Raw genomic sequence first — 24,160 nt, 5'->3', positions numbered from 1 at the left:
TACACTGTTTTCTAATTAGAGAATACCTTAGCGATAATTCTGCGATGTTCATTTCCTCTGTTTCATTATCAGGTCATTTCAAGACCTGAATCTTTCTTTGAAATGGATATTGTATTTTTATTCATGCGGCATCGGGGTTGACTTATCACAATTCGACCTTAATCGTGACATTGCGATTATCAAGTCACACGCTTCGTGCAATAATAGTTGCGAACATAAATTATTTCAGTATATATGTTTATGGATAAAAGTAAACGTAGTTAGTTCAAAAAATTTTATTGACACATTTTCAGTTCTTAGTTGAAGAAGATACCCACGCTGAAAGGTCGAGATTTAGAACGTCTATTATAAGAAGATTTTAAACAAGTATCTAAAGTGTCTCATTGAGATGAAGTAGTGTTGCAAAAGAAGGCTTTTTAGAAGTGCTCTGGCAAAAGGATCGCTTACAAGTGATTCGATTCTACTGAGCAACGTTCCTCTTATTTGAAGAATCTATCGAACTCTCTGATTGGTTCTTCCCAATTTCAAGGAAGTTGGACCAACGAGGTGATTGCATGTATGTAAAAAATATTTTGGGCCTTCTTAATCACCCTTCACAATACTGCAGCCTAGGCGTAGGGATGGTGGGTCGGTACGGTGCCGATAAAAATTCTTCCTTTATCTGCTGTATATGCCAAATAGCCTATTTTATCATAGCGGGATCATAGCCAGAACAGCTATCGTGCCAGGTTCTGCATCCTCGAAAATATATGTAACAGATATTTTCGGGCATTTTGTTTACTTTGCATATATTTTTTTTTATACCTGAGATAAAAATTCTCTCCAATGCACAAGTGCAAGTAAGATTGCTTAGAATTTTCATATCTTAATAAGATAGAAAATAAGTAAACCGTTGGAAAATAAAAATAACAGAGTTTTCCGAAAGCGGGAAAGAAGATTATAAAGAATTATGGTATGGAGGTTTGAGTAAAAATAAAAGAACAACTTCAAACGAAATACAAAACAATATTTACAACCTTGTATAAAATGTAACAATACATGACGTATCAATCCATTTGCCTAGTAACATATTTAAGAGCAGTAGGCATCGAAGATGTCATAATCCACGAAAACATGTGGTCTATACATCCCGTATTATTTTAACCAATAACGAAGCGTTTGACAAACAGTTGTCTCGTTCATTTCACCTTTCGCGGTCCTCTCATTGGTAAACATATGGTATTGGTGGAAATTGAACATTGAACCCATACGTTTCCCAAGCATTGGTTCCAGTGATTTTAAAGTATTGAATCAAGAATGGATGTACAATTATACAAGACTGAGCCCTGCGCTGACAGAACACTCTGTTCATTATCGGCCTGGTGTTGTCATTTCAACCGTGGTCCAAGTTTAGGTATATTGTCTGTTTCAATGCTCGACGAGATTTGAGCCAGACATGGCGGATAGCTGGACCCGTGGTACAAGAACACATGGGATTTTTCATTACTTCGGATACAGTAGTCGAACTCCTTCAATTCTTTTACCTATGTAATGAACACATGTGTATTGATTAGGTATGTGGAATAATGTAAGTAACATTTCACTTACTTGAACGATTTTTTTTAATAACACTCAAATCCAATCTTGAAAATACAATGTACTCCAAAGGAGACGGAGTTTGACAAGAATAAGGACAGTCTACTTTATGCTACTTCTATTCTTTTATTGGTTTACTTCTTTGACAATTATTTCAGCCCTGAAAATATTTGGTATGCCTAGGTGTCTTACAACGCCAAGGTTAGCCGCAGGTTTCAGACGCCGCCCGGTTCTCAAAATCCAAGGACGAATGGGGGCCTGAGGTCCCCTACCTGAAACTTCCGATTCTTACGTTCTGGCATACATTGAATAGTGCGAATACTCGAGTAAACATAGAACTTTGTAAAAATATGTAAAATACAGTCATAGAGACGCGTGGCGATACGCCGGACGTAACAAGAAGTCGAATTTTTCAAGTTCAGCGTTGTTGTTGATGACTCGGAAGAGTGTGAAAATTCTGAAAAAATTCGCAAATATTCCTTGTTCTACCCCTGAAATAGTGGTAGGAGTTCCATGTCAAAATGCGGAGTTTCACCCGCGAAAGCAAATGATACCCTCTCCGAGACCGATGAAACACTCCAATACTGACGAATTGCATTGTTTATCGGGAGCTCATGACTATATTTTCACAAAGTCACATGTTTACTTGAGTATTCACACTATTCAATGCATGCCAGGACGTAAGATCGGAAGACTCGGATAGGGGGCTTCAGGCCCCCATTCGTCCCTGGATTTCGATAACTGGCAGCTGAACCCTGCGGCTAACTTCAGCCTCGTAGGTTTTTTCAGGAGTAGAATGAGAGGGATTTAATTCTAAAAGTTCGATTCCGCCGTAATTGCCATTTTACAAATTGTATTTCTAAAGAATATTACCTGACGTTAGACTGATTCTCCAGAATCCATTTATACATTATATCGATGAACGTAAGGACCGATTCTACAGACCTGTTCCATAGAACCAAATTTCGGCAAGAATATTCAGGTTCCTAAATTCTCCAGAATAATTGTCTCGAATATTTCAACCGTAAAAAGTAAAATGGACGACAATACAATGGATTGTACAAAAATAATTTTAGGACTGATTGTATACATAATTAAACCTATCATAAACAATATATTATAAATAACATATTACACATACACATACGATACAATTTCATTTACAAAATTAGTTCTAGAACTGGTTTCTGTAGAATCAATGCCGTTCTGAATAGATTCGTTTTTTGTCCTTCATATTTATATTTCTAAATCACTTGCCATTATCATATTGTTAAAGAATATTTTTTATTCAGATTTTTTACTAGTGTAACCAATTTTCGATGAACTTGTGTTTCTTACATGGTTGGTGTCACTCTTACAATAATTCTGAATATAAAAAGACGAGAAGAGGTAGATGAATATAATACTATTCAGGCAAACAAGTGTAGCCAGTAGTTTTGATACGCCACATTCAACGAAAAATATCTGTGCAGCGTGTGTACCAACAGCGCCGAATTGTACTATTTGCATTATTGTTAGATACTTTTTCCAGGCCATTAGGGATTTTTGCATTTCCGGCCCGAAGGCCGTCAGCATGTAATAGCCGTACATAATTATATGAACAAAGCTGTTTGCCAACCCCAAAAATGTCAAATGTAACGTTCCACTGAAATAACGAACTCCAACCCAAGTTGATAGTAGCATTACGGTGTGATGATAGAGGTGGAGGAAAGTTATTTGACGCTGCTTTTTCCGAAGTACAAAGAATAAGGTGTCCAGAAGTTCAAACAGCTTGGCGAGGAAGTATAAATGACAAGCTCTGGCCATCTAAAAATCATTTGTTGAACCGTCGTCAATACATTATAATAGGTATATGTATAATAAGCAGTGCTTATAAATCAAATCGCATAATCCACAAAGTAGGCGATGTTACTGAAACATTGCGGTAATATTTCTTGATCGATCACTGGACAGAAGAGGAGGCTGTGTCTGAAAGTGCTAACACGGTCCATCACGAGAAGCGTATGAAAAATGGTCTATTTTGCCTGCGATTATTGTGGTTAACGTTACCGACACTGAAGACAATGTATGCGAAACTGCCCATTCTTTAATATTTCCCAAAATAGCCCGTTCTTCTCCCATTTTCTGAAATAGCACCTTCTTTTGCCTATTAGTCAGTACTTCAATTGCGAAAATGCGACGTTACAATGTTTCGCTGACTTCGCGGAAGGTATTTAAAACGTTTTAAACAATGCAAGGCAAAAATATAGCGACGTGTGTTTGGAATATTTCAAAACTCGCAAAGTTATGTTGGTGTCCATCGTTTTTGTAATATTGCGCAATTTGTCCGATACATTTGCAACGGTGCACAGTTAAATTTCTATAACATTGCTCGAATATTTTAAACGCTGCAAAGTTTCATTGGTCCAAACTTTTTGGGTAAAGGCAATATGTTTCTGATAAATTTCAGAACCTTCAATCAGAATTATTATACTGAATAAAAATAAGTCAACACAATGTTCTCAAATTTCGCCAATGTACTGCTACTGAAATATTGATCATTCTACTTACTCGCATTGCTAATTCACTCTCCGAATAATCATTTGGCTGACACGTGTAGCTGAAATGGTACAGCCAGCCTGCCATTAAACCTTCTTTGAATATGTAGATGCTGATTAGAATTTGAATAAAGTTGTACACTATGAGAATATTGCGTAAATCATAGGGCTGCTTGTCTTTCATAAATCTTTCACCTGCCGAAGTACAAATGTAAATGTACGCCACTAGTATAATAGTGATCGGACCTGCTCCCGACAATAAAAACCACTCGTTGGTTCTCGGATCTAAAACAAATGAAAATAATAACATCGCCAACCGGCTAAACGACTCGTAAGCCTCGCCAACCATTACTTAATCGTACCGATATTATTGTAAGGAGGATGAAGCCATCCCAACAGATCGTCCAACATTTTGATAGGATTATGTAAGCAACCGTTTAAATCTGAAACATATGATACACTTCAATTCAATTCTTCAGTAGAGGAGAGTTCGCGGTAAAATTAGCGAATCACAGCAATGTGAAGACACTATTAAATGAGAATCAGTATATCATCCGGTTAGTGGATTAAAGAGCCACCTCGGTTTTGAGGGTGAAAAACGTGGCACGTCGTTTTAAGCTTGAAAACAAAGACACGTCGTTTTGAGATTGAAGAAAAATCCACCTCGGTTTTGAAGTCAACAACAGGACAGGTCGCAAATGAATTTTCTTATAACAAATTTTAATTTTATAATATTGATAGTATAATAACGTTGAAAACTCCAAAGATTCAATTCAATCCCCGCGAATATTGTGAAAAGAAATTAAATCCGTGCGTTGAGAAAAAAAAGATATTGAGGATCTTTGCGAAAAGCGTTTAATTCTTCCGAGTTCCATGATTATTACTATGATTTATTACATTGATAAGTCTAAACTCCAGCAGATTATATAAAATTATAATATAACAATAATTTATATGTATTCACATTGCGTCTTATTTTTTGATAAGATTTATTTTTTGTAATTTTGAATAATGTATTCGAAATAATTAACTTTTTTATTTTCAATAACGAAGTAATTTAATCTCGAATTTCAATTACAATTTATTAATTATATTCTACGTGAAAAATTGTATCCATTATGTATAATATTGAAAAATAAGGTTCATTATTTATCACTTGTAAAACATGTTTAGTTACGTCACTTTTATTAAATGTAAAATTTTTATTATTTTGAAAGTCGTAACTGCGTGAAACGAATAGGAAGTCTTTTTGTCTGCCACAGGCGAAGTACGTACGCGATTAACGCAATATATACAATATTATATACAAGACTATTAATAATAAGCGATCTACGGAAATTATGATGGAAATAATGACTCGTTTACAAGCCGCGTCGTTATGACAATCTTTTTCTTTAACTTTTATTGCACATGATAATATACCTGCATTATGATTTTTAAAAATTAGAAATTTTGCACTTTAAAAAACAATTCAGCAAACAAAGAAATTATAATTACAAATGAAAAATGAATTTATTAAAAAAATCTACGACATGTCCTGTTTTTGAAAATCAAAACGACGTGTCCCCTTTTCCAACTCTAAAAGCGAGTTGTCCTATTTTTCACTTCGAACCCGAGTTGTCACGTTTTTGAAGCTCAAAACCGACGTTTCACTTTCTTGAACTTCAAAATCTGCGTGTCTCTTTTTCGAAAATGAAAACGACGTGTCTCTGTATTCCACTAACCCGACAATATTGTGTTATGAAAGTCGATCAGCATGAAGTTAGTAACGATGTATGTTTAGAAAAAATCGTTACTTCGCACCTTTAGCAATGTCCGAAATTCAGAAAACCATGATAAGCAAAACATACTCTTATTTGGGAAAACTAAATTCTTCAAAGTCATTCTAGAGTTGCGCAAATAGTGATTATTTTCCTGATGTGTCGTTACGTTAATACTACTAACTACAGCCTCATTTAAGTCGGCAATTTCTGACGATTATGAATTTTTGAACGTGAGCCAAATCATTAATTACTAATTTTCAAGTGTTAAAGTTGGTGAAAAATTGTTCTTCTTTTCGTAGACAAAATTATAAAGAAAAGACTCATGTAAAACTTCCAAATTTCATCTATAACGAATATTCTTCTACCTTTTCTCGATTATAATTCCACTAAATTCAGGGACGCGTTGTCAAAAAGTTTTTCCGTTCTGACAAAAAACGAATCCTCGACACGAATCTCAAGTTCCATGGATTTATTACTGATGAAATAAACAATTCGCAATTACCTATAGATATACTTGGATTATTGACACGGAGATTTTACGATGGTTAATGACCGACCTTTGTGCTACAACTCTATTTTCTCAATGATAATACCTCAAAGTTATTCCAGAAAGCCCATTAAACCGTTGTGAGTTGTCGAATACGACTGAATGGAGCAGCATACGACTTCTGGATCGTGATCAGCGATTCATTCCTTTACGAATGAGAAAGCACTACGTTGCTCCCTGCTTAAATCGCGGTATACGAGGTTGCGAGGGAGTGGAATTGCGATGTGATTAGGTACCCCACTTCGCGACTATCGTTATTTCACACATCCAGTAACCTCACGCGACTGATCACCGTCACGCCAACGGGAACAGCCATCAGATGCGAGAGTGGGGTGACCGCCGCGACATCTATTGCCACGTGGTGCGGAAGTTCGCACAGAGGGGAAGTAAGGGTGCCAGCACACCGAGCGCATGATGTACGGTAATAAGACGTTTCATGCCTGGTCTACACATACGCTTTAATTGGGGGTCTTAAATTGCGCCTCCATTAAAGCTGATGTGTAGTCGAGTTTATATGAACTTTAAGCGCCTCCCACTTAAAGATTTTCTGAATCCCAATCTGACCTCAATTTTCAGCGAGAAGTAGTGCCAGCGGTACCGACATGACAGATATATTGAAATCTCGCGTGGTTTGAACCCGTTCTTTGTTCTTTGTGCTTTGTTCTTTTCTTCGGCCGGCATTTTGCCGGAACCAAGTTTGGCACATGTTTATTACTTGAACAATTATTAATGTGAAAATTTAATCCATGTTGATCACGAGAGATTGAGTTTATTTCGCGCCTGGCCGACTATGGCGCTGTAGGTCTCTTTGTGTTGTCAACATAACTGTGTAGTGTAAAAAAATAGCCGTCTAAGATTCATTCTCCCCAAGTGTACATCAGTGTTTGTGCCGCCAAAAATATTATTTGGCCTATCGACGATAGCGCAAAGTTAGTGAAATAACATCTGCTGGTATCCTAACTCATGTGCGATATTAGAAGTTGAAAATTGCAATGCGACACTACCGGCCGATCCACAAAATAATAGTTATGGCGGCTCGGTGCATGCAGCTGTCAATGTATTTTTAATGTATTTACATGCGCCTGCTCCATTCGTAACAAATTGATCACTTTTTGATTTTCACAAATTATATTCATGCGTAATAACAACACGATTGTGATCTTTGTTAGTTGACAATGAACTGTTTTTTATTACACACTCATATAAACACGTATTGAAATGTATACTACGAGGCTATACAAGCACTATAGTCACGAACTTCTGACCCTTTCATTGTCAGTTATATCCTGATTCACTTTAAATATATGCAAATGAAATGTTCTATTTCTCAATACAATTTAGATTGCCTCGGATCCCAACCAGTATCGACTTATTGTTTTTAAGTCTAGTTAGGTTGACGGACTGGTTTCCATGCTTTCTTTTCTTGTTAGTTCTCCTTACCGACATCAAGGATTTTTCGGAATGAGAAAATATATTCAATAGGGTTATTTCGGCGAAGGAAAAAAAATTGGAATAAGCAAGGTGTATACATATAATTTTATAGATACTTCGTCATAATATTGCATTTGTTAATTCAACCGACAAATGGTAACGCAGCCTTCACACATAATTCAGTTTTGTCAATACGCATATTCTGGCAAATTAAAATAACATCAGAATGATATGTAATTGGTTAAAATGAATGCGGCGGTTCAATTAATGGAAGGATATTATAATTATGACTTCTCAGGTTTTCAGCTGAACCCTTAAATGACACGCGTCTTGGAAATGACGCATGTGTCATACGGTGACATTTTGACCCCAGCGTAGCAAAAAAGTAGTACTTTGAGAGTTTTCGTAATTTCTCTTTAAAAAAATTCCGGAACATATTTCTATCCTCTATAAAGAAGTTCAAGCTTTGAATATATTGGATATCTAGGATTTTCATATGAAAAAAAATTCTATAAAAAAAAATGCGAGATAAATAATTTTTGCATTCAAATATGCTCCATTTTTTTTTTTTTTTTGATTTTCACCTTTTTTTAGAACAAACTTACGGTGTTATTCCAAAGTTAGTCCACTTTAAGGTAGTCTCAGACTCGTAAGGCAGTTTTCAAAAAGTATGCTTTTCTTGAGAAATGAATAGTGAATTTTTCAAGGAAAAAATCACAATCAAATAACCAAATAAATTTTTTATTGATGAGACATCATTATATTATGAAAGTACGATACAGAAATATAAAATCAAATCAGAAAAATCATTACGACTTTCATTCAGTACCTCCACATTCGACGCATACATGGGACTTTTCCTTTAATTTTCGATCAGATTTTCTTTGACAAAGGTCGCATCTTACTCTAATAGGGAAATATGGCCTTTCTTCATCGACAGAAGGTTTCTGTACATTTAATATGACCGCAATCTAACTTCAGATATCACGGCAAACACTAATTGTAAGATCTTCTAAGCGAGCTGCGAATGTTGAGCAGCTGAATGAAGAGCCCATCTCCTGGTCTATCGCTCTTAGATACATTTACAGTGATTATTACGCAGATAAAAAATATTTTCATGCACCAAATGTTACCTACAAATCAAGAAAACAAAATCTACGTAGTAAAATCGAAAAAAATTTGCTCCCATTTTCACTCAAATCACTGTGAGTGACACACAGGTCGCAGATCAACTCCAATCTCATTTTGAACCGCTCTAATTCGCAGCTGTCGTACGATTGATCTGACCTTTCTGCTTGGAAACAAAGTTTGAACCCTGAATTAAAGGTATATGGTAGAGCAAGTCCCAATTCCAGCAGGAACAGTTTGAAAACTTCGAATAACAATTGTCTGGGGTCAAAGTGTCTCGGAGTGTCATTTAATGGTTCACATAATTAGTGAATTCATATTACCAATGCTTCATACGATTGATTGAAAATTCTATTTGACTAAATTAACTGTGAATAATTTGTTACAAACCGTTCCAATTTTTTTGTGTTCCTTTGAATAAACTAATATTGTTGTTGCTTCAAACAAATAGGTTACATGGGAGACGAATCAATATTTTGATGAAAATTTCAACATTGAATTCGGTTAATATTCAGACGTATTGCGTCGATCGTTAAATGATCATGTTAAATAAAGATTTGTGTGCGAAAATCGTCAGTTTATTTGGGTTAGTCAATTATTTTTATTCCGTCTATAAGCTTACCAACGATAGGGATCATTTTTGGAAATAGACATCATTTTTTGAAGAGCAAACAATATTCTTCAGACAAGTAAAATTCTCTCAATGAGAGAACGAATTTCTGCCGATGCAAAAAATTGCTGCACCAAAAAAAAAGATTCTATGTACATAAGACTGAAAACATTGAGTCAACGGTCTGCCTTTTGAAGCAAATAACAATGAGTAACGGATGTTGTAATTTTATTTAAAATATAGCACTATATCCATAGGGACCATCAAAATTCGACCGACTTCTATGAATTCAATGCAAACAAGCTTCTGTAGAATGCAAGAATTCCTAATATTGCATTCTTCCCGAATTTTAGAGACCGGCAAAAAATGTTTTCATTAATATTTTAGCTCATTTTATCTGAACACTTGAATAATAAAACAATTATTTGTTACACAATTTCGAATTGTTATAACAATAAAAAATTACGGATACGTAGTTTTTTATTTCTCGTGAGCTGAATTAGATCAAAAATTGATTATTGACTTCCTGGAAAATTATTGATTTGTCATAATTACATTTACAATTTTCTGGAAGACTAATGATGAGTTGAATTACGATCAACACTTATTTAAAATATAAAAAAATGCGAAACTATTCGTATCTAAAATATTCTAATATGAATTCTATTGTAATAAACATGGTTTCTAACATAATCAGTAAAAAAGTTTTAATGTTACAAACGAAAAGTGAATTTTTGTTGACCAGTGTTATCTGTCCTTAGTAAGACTTCACAATCGTGTAACTAATATGCAAAACTTTTCAGAGCGAAAAAGACAGTTACGAGCTGCGAATAATTGATATGACGATTTCTCTCCTTATCGTTTCCCCAGCCATTTATCTACTACACCTTACAATAATCGCTCCGGCTTGTCAATGAATCGTCCGAAAAAATCTCAACTCTGTCGTTAGACGTTTTCATTTGGTTTATTCCAGTTCGACTATTCATTTTCCACCAATCTGAATCTAAATCTAAAATCTAACTCATCTTTAAACGTGTCATTAATCGTATACGTGCCTCATAATTTGCTTCATTTATGATTACCGCTCGGAATTTTTCTCTCTTTAGTCTTTTGCAATAGCTTTTATGACTGGCAATTTATGGCTGGACAAGCCGCGTTCAGAACCCGAAACAATTGTGGATAATTTCCAATACGTTATTCCATTCCTATTCCGAATGTTCCCAGCAGCTTTTTTATTTGGTCTCTTTTTTCATCAGTCAGTTCTCATGTATAATCGATTGAATTAATTATGAATGCGAGAAATTTGCATTTCAGTGACAGAGTTGTCGAGTTTTTCTTATAATTTATTATAAACCCAAGTTTTTCCAGTAAGTCTATCGACTCAAGTACATTTTCATTACAGCTATGAGAATTTTTTTCCATGAAAAGGATCTTATCTAGATATATCGTTGATAAAAACCCTTTGTTTCTCAGTACATGCGCTACCGGTTTCAGAATTCTGGTGAACACGTACGATAATTTAGATTAATCGAACGGTAGACATCTGAATCGAAAGACTGTATCTTCAAAAGCAAACCTCAAATATTTTCTGTCTTCCTTTTGTACAGGCATTATCGACCGTGCGGTCTGTGCATCGAATTGAAGCCGTAATTAAAAAGAGAAAGCAGCAGCTGGAGCCGGACCTCTCACTCTAGTCGAATCTGATGTAACATTTAAAAAATTCAAGATTACGAATTTGAAATCATTTTTGAATATCTGCTTACAGATGTCAGCTACTGATTTATGATAGCCTTCTTTTCGCATCTATATAAAACTAAATAACTTGTTTTCGTAATTTCGAAAACCAATAAATCTGATTAATTCTTTCCCAATATCTGATCAACAAGAACGACCAGGGTCTGAAAATCGAATCTAATCTAAGCCTGACAAATACCGACTGATCTAGTGATTCTAGAAAGCTGCGTTACAAGCTTGATCAGGACCTGACCGAAGCCGGACGTCAATTTTTACTCTGGTAAGCATCAGCGTAATTGATATTTTTCGGCTAATAAGAAATTTTTTCGCTTGCACAACTGCTATTTTTTACAATTTTTAGCCATTTTTAGCGTTTTTTTACAATTTAGTCAAAATTTTGAGGCTGCACGAGCCAAACGGACCCCAGATTTGGATTCAGCGCATCAAAGTACATAATCCTAGATGGGTCTGGTCAAATGTACAGACCACTTATTTTTTGTGTACCGGTGTGTTATTTATTAATTATTGATTTTATGAAAAATTATATCAAGTTTATAGTTGCTTTTCTGTCTATCTATTCCTATCCCGCCTCACGCCACTCGCTATCGCCTATTTCCCACTGTTCCGTATTCTTGCACCTTTCCTACTTTCACACTTTTGTGTCGGACAACACAGCTATTCCGACTTCCATCAAACACACGTCTAATCTATCAGCTTCTATTTGATAAATATTTACACCACTAAAATCAATAATTACTTCCACTCTGGATTATAATTTTTCAGACAAACTGAAATTTTATTTCAATAATTATTTATTGTACGTACAAACGTTGTTAATCAGTGTCAGCGTATTTATCAATTTTCATACAAATGAAAAAATCATTTAAGAATCATTTATTCTATTACATAAATGAATGATTATATTCACCGTGATTACTAATTTTCCAGATAATCAGAATTCCATTATCGATAATTACTTATTATACAAAAATTATTTATGACCATCGGCGTAATTGCTGATTTTCATAATAAGTAGGCGTACATTTTGAATAATTACAAATTTTTTCTGTAGCCGAAAAATCACACACACTCATTTTATTTTTGGATTACCCTTATGGAGAAATCAGTGCGCATGATAGGTTTTGCTTGTGACAAAGAAACTTATTTTTATATTTTCTTTTATCTCTATATTTTTTCACATTTTTCTTTCATAATTTATTTCACGATGATATACAAAAGTCTTGACTGTATAATAGTTGGATACAAAATATGAAGCGTTCAATTTAGAAAACGCACATAACTGAAGCTATCATGAATTTGTCGCCTTGACTACAGAAACGGAACTGTCATATTTATAGCTTGCATTGTGAAAAATGGACTTTGAGGTGCAATTTTTAGTCGGATTTTCGGCCAGTGAGGGTATGTCTCGATAGACTTCTGCTCTCGACTTCATTGGTACTACTTTTAACATAGTTTGCAATGTAAAAAGATGTGAATAGGTAGCAGAATAAAATACTATTCAACACCAGCAAAGCAGCGGGAAATTTTGGCACATCGCAATCAATGACAAACACTTGCACAGTGTGTAAACCGATAACGAGAAATTGTACTATTTGCATTATTGTTATCAACTTTTTCCAGGCCATTAGGGATTTTTGCATTTCCGGCCCAAATGCCGCTAGCATGTAATAGCTGTACATAAATATGTGAACAAAGCTGTTCAACAGCCCCATAAACGTCAGGTGACCTACACCGGCGTAATAGCGAACTGCGATCCAAATGTATAATGGCATTGACGCATGATGATAAAGGTGAAGAAACGTGATTTGACTTTCCTTTTTCCGTAGTACAAAAAACACCGTGTCCAGGAGCTCGGTGAGCCTGGACAGGAAGTAAAAATGGATAACTCTGGCTACCTGAAAATTATCAATGTACCGTCGACATGAAAATTAATTCAAAATCACAAGTATACACTAAAAAGTCATGTCTCAAGTTTGAATCGCACAAAGTCAGTTAACCAGTGAAAAAAAATAAGCTAGTTAAGCTTGGGAAAATTATGAATTTGACTAAGAAAAGTTTGAGCAAAAGAATCAGTTTGTGTAGATCTTGTTCCGTTGTTCAACTACAATCCGAACGGAATAATCAAATCTTCAGAGTGAGCCGTACATATTGCTGATGGACTGCCGGCACGATCACCTTCACTCAGAATTATTATTCTGAATAAAAATTAGTCAACACAATGTTCTCAAATTTCACCAATGTACTGCTACTGAAATATTGATCATTCTACTTACTCGCATTGCTGATTCACTTTCCGAATAATCACTTGGCTGACACGTGTAGCTGAAATCGTACAGCCAGCCTCCCATTAAAGCTTCTTTGAACGTGTAGCTGCTGATTAGAATTTGAATAAAGTTGTACACTATGAGAATCTTGCGTAAATCATAGGGCTGCTTGTCTTTCATAAATCTTTCACCTGCCGAAGTACAAATGTAAATGTACGCCACTAGTATAATAGTGATCGGACCTGCTCCCGACAATAAAAACCACTCGTTGGTTCTCGGATCTAAAACAAATGAAAATAATAATATCGCCAACCGGCTAAACGACTCGTAAGCCTCGCCAACCTTTACTTAATCGTACCGATATTATTGTAAGGAGGATGAAGCCATCCCAACAGATCGTCCAACATTTTTATAGGATTATGTAAGCAACCGTTTAAATCTGAAACATACGATACACTTCGATTCAATTCTTCAGTAGAGGAAAGTTCGCGGTAAAATTAGCGAATCACAGCAATGTGAAGACACTATTAAATGAGAATCAGTATATCATCCGGTTAGTGGATTAAAGAGCCACCTCGGTTTTGAGGGTGAAAAACGTGGCACGTCGTTTTAAGCTTGAAAAAAAAGACACGTCGTTTTGAGCTCGGAAAAAAATCCACTTCGGTTTTGAAGTCAAAAACAGGACAGGTCGCAAATAAATTTTCTTATCAGAAATTTTAATTTTATAATATTAATATTATAGTAACGTTGAAAACTCCAAAGATTCAATTCAATCCCCGCGAATATTGTCAAAAGAAATTAGATCTGTGCGTTTAGAAAAAGAAAAGACTGAGGATCTTTGCGAAAAGCGTTTAATTCTTCCGAGTTCCATGATTATTACTATGATTTATTACATTGATAAGTCTAAACTCCAGCAGATTATATAAAATTATAATATAACAATAATTTATATGTATTCACATTGCGTCTTATTTTTTGATAAGATTTATTTTTTGTAATTTTGAATAATGTATTTAAAATAATTAACTTTTTTATTTTCAATAACGGAGCAATTTAATCTCGAATTTCAATTACAATTTATTAATTATATTCTACGTGAAAAATTGTATCCATTATGTACAATATTGAAAAATAAGGTTCATTATTTATCACTTGTATAACATGTTTAGTTACGTCACTTTTATTAAATGTAAAATTTTCATTATTTTGAAACTCGTAACTGCGTGAAACGAATAGGAAGTCTTTTTGTCTGCCACAGGCAAAGTACGTACGCGATTAACGCAATATATACAATATTATATACAAGACTATAAATAATCGGCAATCTACGGAAATTATGATGGAAATAATGACTCGTTTACAAGTCGCGACGTTATGACAATCTTTTTTTTCAACTTTTATTGCACATGATAATATACCTGCATTATGATTTTTAAAAATTAAAAATTTTGCACTTTAAAAAACAATTCAGCAAACAAAGAAATTATAATTACAAATGAAAAATGAATTTATTAAAAAAATCTACGACATGTCCTGTTTTTGAAAATCAAAACGACGTGTCCCCTTTTCCAACTCTAAAAGCGAGTTGTCCTATTTTTCACTTCAAACCCGAAGTGTCACGTTTTTGAAGCTCAAAACCGACGTGTCACTTTCTTGCACTTCAAAATCTGCGTGTCTCTTTTTCGAAAATGAAAACGACGTGTCTCTGTATTCCACTAACCCGACGATATTGTGTTATGAAAGTCGATCAGCATGAAGTTAGTAACGTTACTGTAACGATGTATGTTTAGAAAAAATCGTTACTTCGCACCTTTAGCAATGTCCGAAATTCAGAAAACCATGATAAGCAAAACATACTCTTATTTGGGAAAACTAAATTCTTCAAAGTCATACTAAAGTTGCGCAAATAGTGATCCTTTTCCTGATGTATCGTTACGTTAATACTACTAACTACAGTCTCATATAAGTCGGCAATTTCTGGCGATCATGAATTTTTGAACGTGAGCCAAATCATTAATTACTAATTTTCAAGTGTTAAAGTTAGTGAAAAATTGTTCTTCTTTTCGTAGACAAAATTATAAAGAACAGACTCATATAACAAAACTTCCAAATTTCATCTACAACGAATATTTTTCCCCCTTTTCTCGATTATAATTCTACTAAATTCAGGGGTGCGCTATCAAAAAGTTTTTCCGTTCTGACAAAAAACTAATCCTCGACGCGAATCTCAAGTTCCATGGATTTATTACTGATGAAATAAACAATTCGCAATTACTTATAGATATTCTTGGATTATTGACACGGAGATTTTACGATGATTAATGACCGACCTTTGTGCTACAACTCTATTTTCTCAATGATAATACCTCAAAGTTATTCCAGAAAGCCCATTAAACCGTTGTGAGTTGTCGAATACGACTGAATGGAGCAGCATACGACTTCTGGATCGTGATCAGCTATTTATTCCTTTACGAATGAGAAAGCACTACGTTGCTCCCTGCTTAAATCGCGGTATACGAGGTTGCAAGGGAGTGGAATTGCGATGTTAATAGTTACCCCACTTCGCGACTATCGTTATTTCACACATCCAGTAACCTCACGCGACTGATCACCGTCACGCCAACGGGAACAGCCATCAGATGCGAGAGTGGGGTGACCGCCCCGACATCTATTGCCACGTGGTGCAGAAGTTGGCACAGAGGGGAAGTAAGGGTGCCAGCACACCGAGCGCATGATGTACGGAAATAAGACGTTTCATGCCTGGTCTACACATACGCTTTAATTGGGGGTCTTAAATTGCGCCTCCATTAAAGCTGATGTGTAGCCGAGTTTATATGAACTTTAAGCGCCTCCCACTTAAAGATTTTCTGAATCCCACTCTAACCTCAATTTTCAGCGAGAAGTAGTGCCAGCGGTACCGACATGACAGATATATTGAAATCTCGCGTGGTTTGAACCCGTTCTTTGTTCTTCGTGCTTTGTTCTTTTCTTCGGTCGGCATTTTGCCGTAACCAAGTTTGGTACATGTTTATTACTTGAACAATTATTGATATGAAAATATAATCCAAGTTGAAGGATCACCAGGGTTTGCAACAAACCAAATGCGTCTCGAACTACAGATGAGAGATATGTCGATTATAAGCTACTCAAAAAATGGAAAATAAAAGATAGATAGGTGATTATTAATCAATGAATAAAATTACGTAGAACATTGCATTATATTGCTTCATATATTGTATTACTGAGGTTATAAATACTAATTGACAGTTCTTAAGTTCTTCTCGTTACTCCGTTTGATGGCTACAAGGCTTTCTAACCTTCAAGTGCCACACAGTTCTTATTTTAAACCCAACACAGTTGCAGGCTTACCAACTCGAAATAAATTTTTGTCATTAAAGTACTGTGTGTAGCTGAGTACACACTTTATCCCAAACAGACTTGAACATACTGACTTTACGACCCCCACTTAAAGTGTATGTGTAGACCAGGCATCAGAACTGATCAGAACTGAAGACCGATTTCCGCTGAGTCTGCGCATATCCAAGTTGATGTGACAGAAATCACGTGAATATGTTACTTGAGGTTACTCATTTATTTCCGTGTATTCTGTTTGCTCTAAATGCTAGTTTGCGAAGTCAAAAGTTGCTAAAATAACAATATAAACACTAAAGGCCAAAATATCAAGCATATGTGACGTCACCTTGGATATTTTTTCTCAAAATTTTCGTCTTATTTCCTCAAATCGTGATGGAGTGTAACTTGGGTACCCGCGCAACTTGCATGTCTAATGATTCTAGTAATTTAACAGCATTACATTCATAAATCAGGCAGGCACATGAGGCGTATTTGATTGAATTGCGCGCAATGCGTAACTGATATAACCAATTGTAGATCAGAGTTTTTGCTGTATATTTAAACGGAAATGCTAACCAGAATTGCGATTGGTTCTCGTAACTTACGCTTCTCGGAAAGTAACGCGTCATGGGGAACCGGTACTCTACGTAGCCGAATGTGTGAAGCCGAATATATGAAATATTATATACAAAATGGAGTTGAGTTTTTTGAGGTCATGTTGACCTGACACCCCCGCTTTGTCCTACACGCTTGCTGTACTAACACACGTACACTTGGGGCATTGAATCTGAGCTGAGACAGCAAGTTTTTGAAAATAGACTGTTAGGTTGGCAACGCAGAAAAACCTTCAGCGCCATAGTTGACCGAGCGCGAAACAAACTCAATCTCAATAAACATGACATAACCCATGACCGTCAAATCTAACCTCAGAATACCGCGAGGATGATGACTTGTTGACTCATTCGACGGTCATGGGTTATGAGTTATTAATATTTATTGAGATTGAGTTTATTTCGCGCTCGGCCGACTATGGCGCCGTAGGTCTCTTTGTGTTGCCAACATAACTGTGTAGTGTAAAAAAATAGCCGTTTCAGATTCATTCTGCCCAAGTGTACATCAGTGTTTGTGCCGCCAGAAATTGTATTTGGCCTATCGACAATAGCGCAAAGTGGGTGAAATAACATCTGCTGGTACCCTAACTCGTGTGCGATATTAGAAGTTTGAAATTGCAATGCGACACTACCGGCCGATCCACAAAATAATAGTTATGGCGGCTCGGTGCATGCAGCTGTCAATGTATTTTTAATGTATTTACATGCGCCTGCTCCATTCGTAACAAATTGATCACTTTTTGATTTTCACAAATTATATTCAAGCGTAACAACAACACGATTGTGATCTTTGTTAGTTAACAATGCACTGTTTTTTATTACACACTCATATAAACACGTATTGAAATGTATACTACGAAGCTATACAAGCACTATAGTCACGAATTTCTGACCCGTTTATTGTCAGTTATATCCGTATTCACTTTAAATGTATGCAAATGAAATATTCTGTTTCTCAATACAATTTAGATTGCCTCCGGTCCCAACCAGTATCGACTTATTGTTTTTAATTCTAGTTAGATTGACGGACTGGTTTCCATGCTTTCTTTTCTTGTTAGTTCTCCTTACCAACATCAAGGATTTTTCGGAATGAGAAAATATATTCAATAGGGTTATTTCGGCGAAGGAAAAAAAATTGGAATAAGCAAGGTGTATACATATAATTTTATAGATACTTCGTCATAATATTGCATTTGTTAATTCAACCGACAAATGGTAACGCAGCCTTCACACATAATTCAGTTTTGTCAATACGCATATTCTGGCAAATTAAAATAACATCAGAATGATATGTAATTGGTTAAAATGAATGCGGCGGTTCAATTAATGGAAGGATATTATAATTATGACTTCTCAGGTTTTCAGCTGAACCCTTAAATGACACGCGTCTTGGAAATGACGCATGTGTCATACGGTGACATTTTGACCCCAGCGTAGCAAAAAAGTAGTACTTTGAGAGTTTTCGTAATTTCTCTTTAAAAAAATTCCGGAACATATTTCTATCCTTTATAAAGAAGTCCAAGCTTTGAATATATTGGATATCTAGGATTTTCATATGAAAAAAAATTCTATAAAAAAAAATGCGAGATGAATAATTTTTGCATTCAAATGTTACGGGGTAAAATGCGTAGGCTCCGATGAGCGGTAATCGGAGCTTACTCCACGCCCAGCCAAGAGGTTATTTGGCTATTATAGGGTCCGTTCACGTCGACTATGCACTCGCGTGCTACTACTCCCAATGCAGGAAGTGAATGGAATAGAAAGGGATCGGTATTAAGGGAAGGTAAACGATTTAAAATATATGATTGTTTATCAGTAGTCAATGCAACGGAGTCGGTCGAGGGAAAAAGGTATGGTGTTGGTTTAGAGGGATAGGTGTCTTTCTTGAGCGCTAGGATGGATCTGCCTAGTTTTGCGGGATGTAGGAGGCAAGCTAGCCGCGAGTTACAGAAGAATCTGCTGACTCGCGAACGATAAGAGTAGACTACAGAGCGTAAGGTAACTAAGAGTGTGGGAAAGGAATATGAAGTCTGGAGGACGTAACACAAATATGCTCCATTTTTTTTTTCTTTCTGTTTTTGATTTTCACCTTTTTTTAGAACAAAATTACAGTGTTATTCCAAAGTTAGTCCACTTTAAGGTAGTCTCAGACTCGTAAGGCAGTTTTCAAAAAGTATACTTTTCTTGAGAAATGAATAGTGAATTTTTCAAGGAAAAAATCACAAACAAATAACCAAATAAATTTTTTATTGATGAGACATCATTATATTATGAAAATACGATACAGAAATATAAAATCAAATCAGAAAAATCATTACGACTTTCATTCAGTACCTCCACATTCGACGCATATATGAGACTTTTCCTTTAATTTTCGATCAGATTTTCTTTGACAAAGGTCGCATCTTATTCTAATAGGAAAATATGGCCTTTCTTCATCGACAGAAGGTTTCTGTACATTTAATATGACCGCAATCTATCTTCAGATATCACGGCAAACACTAATTGTAAGATCTTCTAAGCGAGCTGCGAATGTTGAGCAGCTGAATGAAGAGCTCATCTCCTGGTCTATCGCTCTTAGATACATTTACAGTGATTATTACGCAGATAAAAAATATTTTCATGCACTAAATGTTACCTACAAATCAAGAAAACAAAATCTACGTAGTAAAATCAAAAAAAATTTGCTCCCATTTTCACTCAAATCACTGTGAGTGACACACAGGTCGCAGATCAACTCCAATCTCATTTTGAACCGCTCTAATTCGCAGCTGTCGTACGATTGATCTAACCTTTCTGCTTGGAAACAAAGTTTGAACCCTGAATTAAAGGTATATGGTAGAGCAAGTCCCAATTCCAGCAGGAACAGTTTGAAAACTTTGAATAAGAATTGTCTGGGTTCAAAGTGTCCCGGAGTGTCATTTAATGGTTCACATAATTAGTGAATTCATATTACCAATGCTTCATACGATTGATTGAAAATTCTATTTGACTGAATTAACTGTGAATAATTTGTTACAAACCGTTCCAATTTTTTTGTGTTCCTTTGAATAAACTAATATTGTTGTTGCTTCAAACAAATAGGTTACATGGGAGACGATATCAATATTTTGATGAAAATTTCAACATTCTATTCGGTTAATATTCAGACGTATTGCGTCGATCGTTAAATGATCATGTTAAATAAAGATTTGTGTGCGAAAATCGTCAGTTTATTTGGGTCAGTCAATTATTTTTATTCCGTCTATAAGCTTACCAACGATGGGGATCATTTTTGGAAATAGACATCATTTTCTGAAAAGCAAACAATATTCTTCAAACAAGTAAAATTCTCTCAATGAGAGACCGAATTTCTGCCGATGCAAAAAATTGCTGCACCAAAAAAAAAGATTCTTTGTACATTAAACTGAACACGTTGAGTCAACGGTCTGCCTTTTGAAGCAAATAACAATGGGTAACGGATGTTGTAATTTTATTTAAAATATAGCACTATATCCATAGGGACCATCAAAATTCGACCGACTTCTATGAATTCAATGCAAACAAGCTTCTGTAGAATGCAAGAATTCCTAATATTGCATTCTTCCCGAATTTTAGAGACCGGCAAAAAATGTTTTCATTAATATTTTAGTTCATTATATCTGAACACTTGAATAATAAAACAATTATTTGTTACGCAATTTCGAATTGTTATAACATTAAAAAATTACGAAAACGTAGTTTTTCATTTCTCGTGAGCTGAATTAGATCAAAAATTGATTATTGACTTCCTGGAAAATTATTGATTTGTCATAATTACATTTACAATTTTCTGGAAGACTAATGATGAGTTGAATTACGATCAACACTTATTTAAAATATAAAAAAATGCGAAACTATTCGTATCTAAAATATTCTAATATGAATTCTATTGTAATAAACATGGTTTCTAACATAATCAGTAAAAAAGTTTTTATGTTACAAACGAAAAGTGAATTTTTGTTGACCAGTGTTATCTGTCCTTAGTAAGACTTCACAATCGTGTAACTAATATGCAAAACTTTTCAGAGCGAAAAAGACAGTTACGAGCTGCGAATAATTGATATGACGATTTCTCTCCTTATCGTTTCCCCAGCCATTTATCTACTACACCTTACAATAATCGCTCCGGCTTGTCAATGAATCGTCCGAAAAAATCTCAACTCTGTCGTTAGACGTTTTCATTTGGTTTATTCCAGTTCGACTATTCATTTTCCACCAATATGAATCTAAATCTAAAATCTAACTCATCTTTAAACGTGTCATTAATCGTATACGTGCCTCATAATTTGCTTCATTTATGATTACCGCTCGGAATTTTTCTCTCTTTAGTCTTTTGCAATAGCTTTTATGACTGGCAATTTATGGCTGGACAAGCCGCGTTCAGAACCCGAAACAATTGTGGATAATTTCCAATACGTTATTCCATTCCTATTCCGAATGTTCCCAGCAGCTTTTTTATTTGGTCTCTTTTTTCATCAGTCAGTTCTCATGTATAATCGATTGAATTAATTATGAATGCGAGAAATTTGCATTTCAGTGACAGAGTTGTCGAGTTTTTCTTATAATTTATTATAAACCCAAGTTTTTCCAGTAAGTCTATCGACTCAAGTACATTTTCATTACAGCTATGAGAATTTTTTTCTATGAAAAGGATCTCATCTAGATATATCGTTCATAAAAACCCTTTGTTTCTCAGTACATGCGCTACCGGTTTCAGAATTCTGGTGAACACGTACGATAATTTAGATTAATCGAACGGTAGACATCTGAATCGAAAGACTGTATCTTCAAAAGCAAACCTCAAATATTTTCTGTCTTTCTTTTGTACAGGCATTATAGACCGTGCGGTCTGTGCATCGAATTAAAGCCGTAATTAAAAAGAGAAAGCAGCAGCTGGAGCCGGACCTCTCACTCTAGTCGAATCTGATGTAACATTTAAAAAATTCAAGATTGCGGATCTATTGCGGTAAATAAAATTTCGAAATCAACTGAATCTTGGCAAAAAAATACTGTACGTGAGAGTTTATCGGAGCTGCTGATCACGAATTTGAAATCATTTTTGAACATCTGCTTACAGATGTCAATCGATTACACCGGCACGTAAAAAAAAAAGTGGTCTGTACATTTGACCAAACCCATCTAGGGTTATGTATTTTGATGCGCTGAATCCAAATCTGAACTCAGATTTTCGAAATTCTAAATGGCGGATCCAATATGCCGGACGCAAATTCAAAAAAAAAGTTTGATTGCAACGAAAGTAAGTTCCTAGAAGTTTTTGAGGTCGCTGAATCTGAATCTGAAATAGGATTATTAAAATTCGAAATGGCGGATCTAATATGGCAAACGCAATTTGGAAAAATAATTTAATTCCAACCAAAGTGAGTACCTAGAAATTTTTGAGGCTTTCAAGTCTGGACCTGAAATCGGATTTGTAAAATTCAAAATAGCGGATCCAATATGGCGGATGAAAAATTCAAATTTTACGTAGTCTATACAAAAAATTCTACCCAGGGGTTTTCGGGGTCGCTGATTACGAATCTTGAATCGGATTTTGAAAATTCAAGATGGCGAATCCATTGGGCGGATAAAAAGCTCAAATCTGATCGAATTCAGTTAAAAAAGTTTTGGTCCGCCATATTCGATCCGCCATCTTGAATTTTGAAAATCCGATTTCAGATTCAGATTTAGCGACCTCAAAAACTTTCAACTACCTACTTTCGTTGGAATCAAACGTTTTTTTGAATTTACGTGCGCCATATTGGATTTGCCATTTCGAATTCTGAAAAACTGAGTTCATATTTGGATTCAGCGCATCGACATACACGAGAAACGTACTTAATTTAGTTGAAGAAATTTTTTCGCTTGCACAACTGCTATTTTTCACAATTTTTAGCCATTTTTAGCGTTTTTTTACAATTTAGTCAAAATTTTGAGGCTGCACGAGCCAAACGGACCCCAGATTTGGATTCAGCGCATCAAAGTACATAATCCTAGATGGGTCTGGTCAAATGTACAGACCACTTATTTTTTGTGTACCGGTGTGTTATTTATTAATTATTGATTTTATGAAAAATTATATCAATTTTATAGTTGCTTTTCTGTCTATCTATTCCTATCCCGCCTCACGCCACTCGCTATCGCCTATTTCCCACTGTTCCGTATTCTTGCACCTTTCCTACTTTCACACTTTTGTGTCGGACAACACAGCTATTCCGACTTTCATCAAACACACGTCTAATCTATCAGCTTCTATTTGATAAATATTTACACCACTAAAATTAATAATTACTATGGAAATATTTTGAATGATTATAAATTTTTCCTGTAGCCGAAAAATCACACACACTCATTTTATTTTTGAATCACCCTTATGGAGAAATCAGTGCGCATGATGGGTTTTGCTTGTGACGAAGAAACTTATTTTTATATTTTCTTTTATCTCTATATTTTTTCACATTTTTCTCTCATAATTTATTTCACGATGATGTACAAAAGTCTTGACTGTATAATAGTTGGATACAAAATATAAAGCGTTCAATTTAGAAAACGCACGTAACTGAAGCC

At 35.2% G+C, this 24,160-nt stretch overlaps 1 protein-coding gene across 3 annotated transcripts; it reads right to left on the bottom strand.

Moving 5' to 3' along the window:
• Positions 1-323: 323 nt before the first annotated feature.
• LOC124297849 (elongation of very long chain fatty acids protein AAEL008004-like) lies at positions 324-16,189 on the bottom strand. Of its 3 annotated transcripts, none has more exons than XM_046749193.1 (4): positions 15,977-16,189; positions 13,969-14,049; positions 13,620-13,891; positions 324-3,381 (listed from the first exon to the last, which is right to left on the bottom strand). In XM_046749193.1, exons 2-4 carry the CDS (start codon positions 14,015-14,017, stop codon positions 2,860-2,862), a joined length of 843 nt encoding a protein of 280 aa, XP_046605149.1. In that variant the 5' UTR covers positions 14,018-14,049; positions 15,977-16,189; the 3' UTR covers positions 324-2,859. The 3 variants fall into 3 exon arrangements, with proteins under 3 accessions (XP_046605149.1, XP_046605150.1, XP_046605147.1); XM_046749194.1 differs by lacking the exon at positions 15,977-16,189 and adding an exon at positions 15,421-15,456; XM_046749191.1 differs by lacking the exons at positions 13,620-13,891; positions 13,969-14,049; positions 15,977-16,189 and adding exons at positions 4,126-4,397; positions 4,475-4,555; positions 6,469-6,562.
• Between the last annotated feature and the right edge of the window lie 7,971 nt (positions 16,190-24,160).

This window comes from Neodiprion virginianus, chromosome 2 (genome assembly GCF_021901495.1).
Source record: "Neodiprion virginianus isolate iyNeoVirg1 chromosome 2, iyNeoVirg1.1, whole genome shotgun sequence".
Lineage (NCBI taxonomy): Eukaryota > Metazoa > Arthropoda > Insecta > Hymenoptera > Diprionidae > Neodiprion > Neodiprion virginianus.
The sequence above is the reverse complement of the archived record's forward strand: the minus strand, read 5'-3'. Positions and strand labels throughout refer to the sequence as shown.

Bases quoted from the DNA above. Each gene is read 5' to 3' on its own strand.
- LOC124297849 (XM_046749193.1), bottom strand. From the start codon at position 14,017: ATGTTGGACGATCTGTTGGGATGGCTTCATCCTCCTTACAATAATATC. The intron at 13,892-13,968 runs GTACGATTAAGT...CATTTGTTTTAG, and splicing joins TCCTCCTTACAATAATATCG to ATCCGAGAACCAACGAGTGG. The intron at 3,382-13,619 runs GTAAGTAGAATG...AATGATTTTTAG, and splicing joins AAAGTGAATCAGCAATGCGA to ATGGCCAGAGCTTGTCATTT.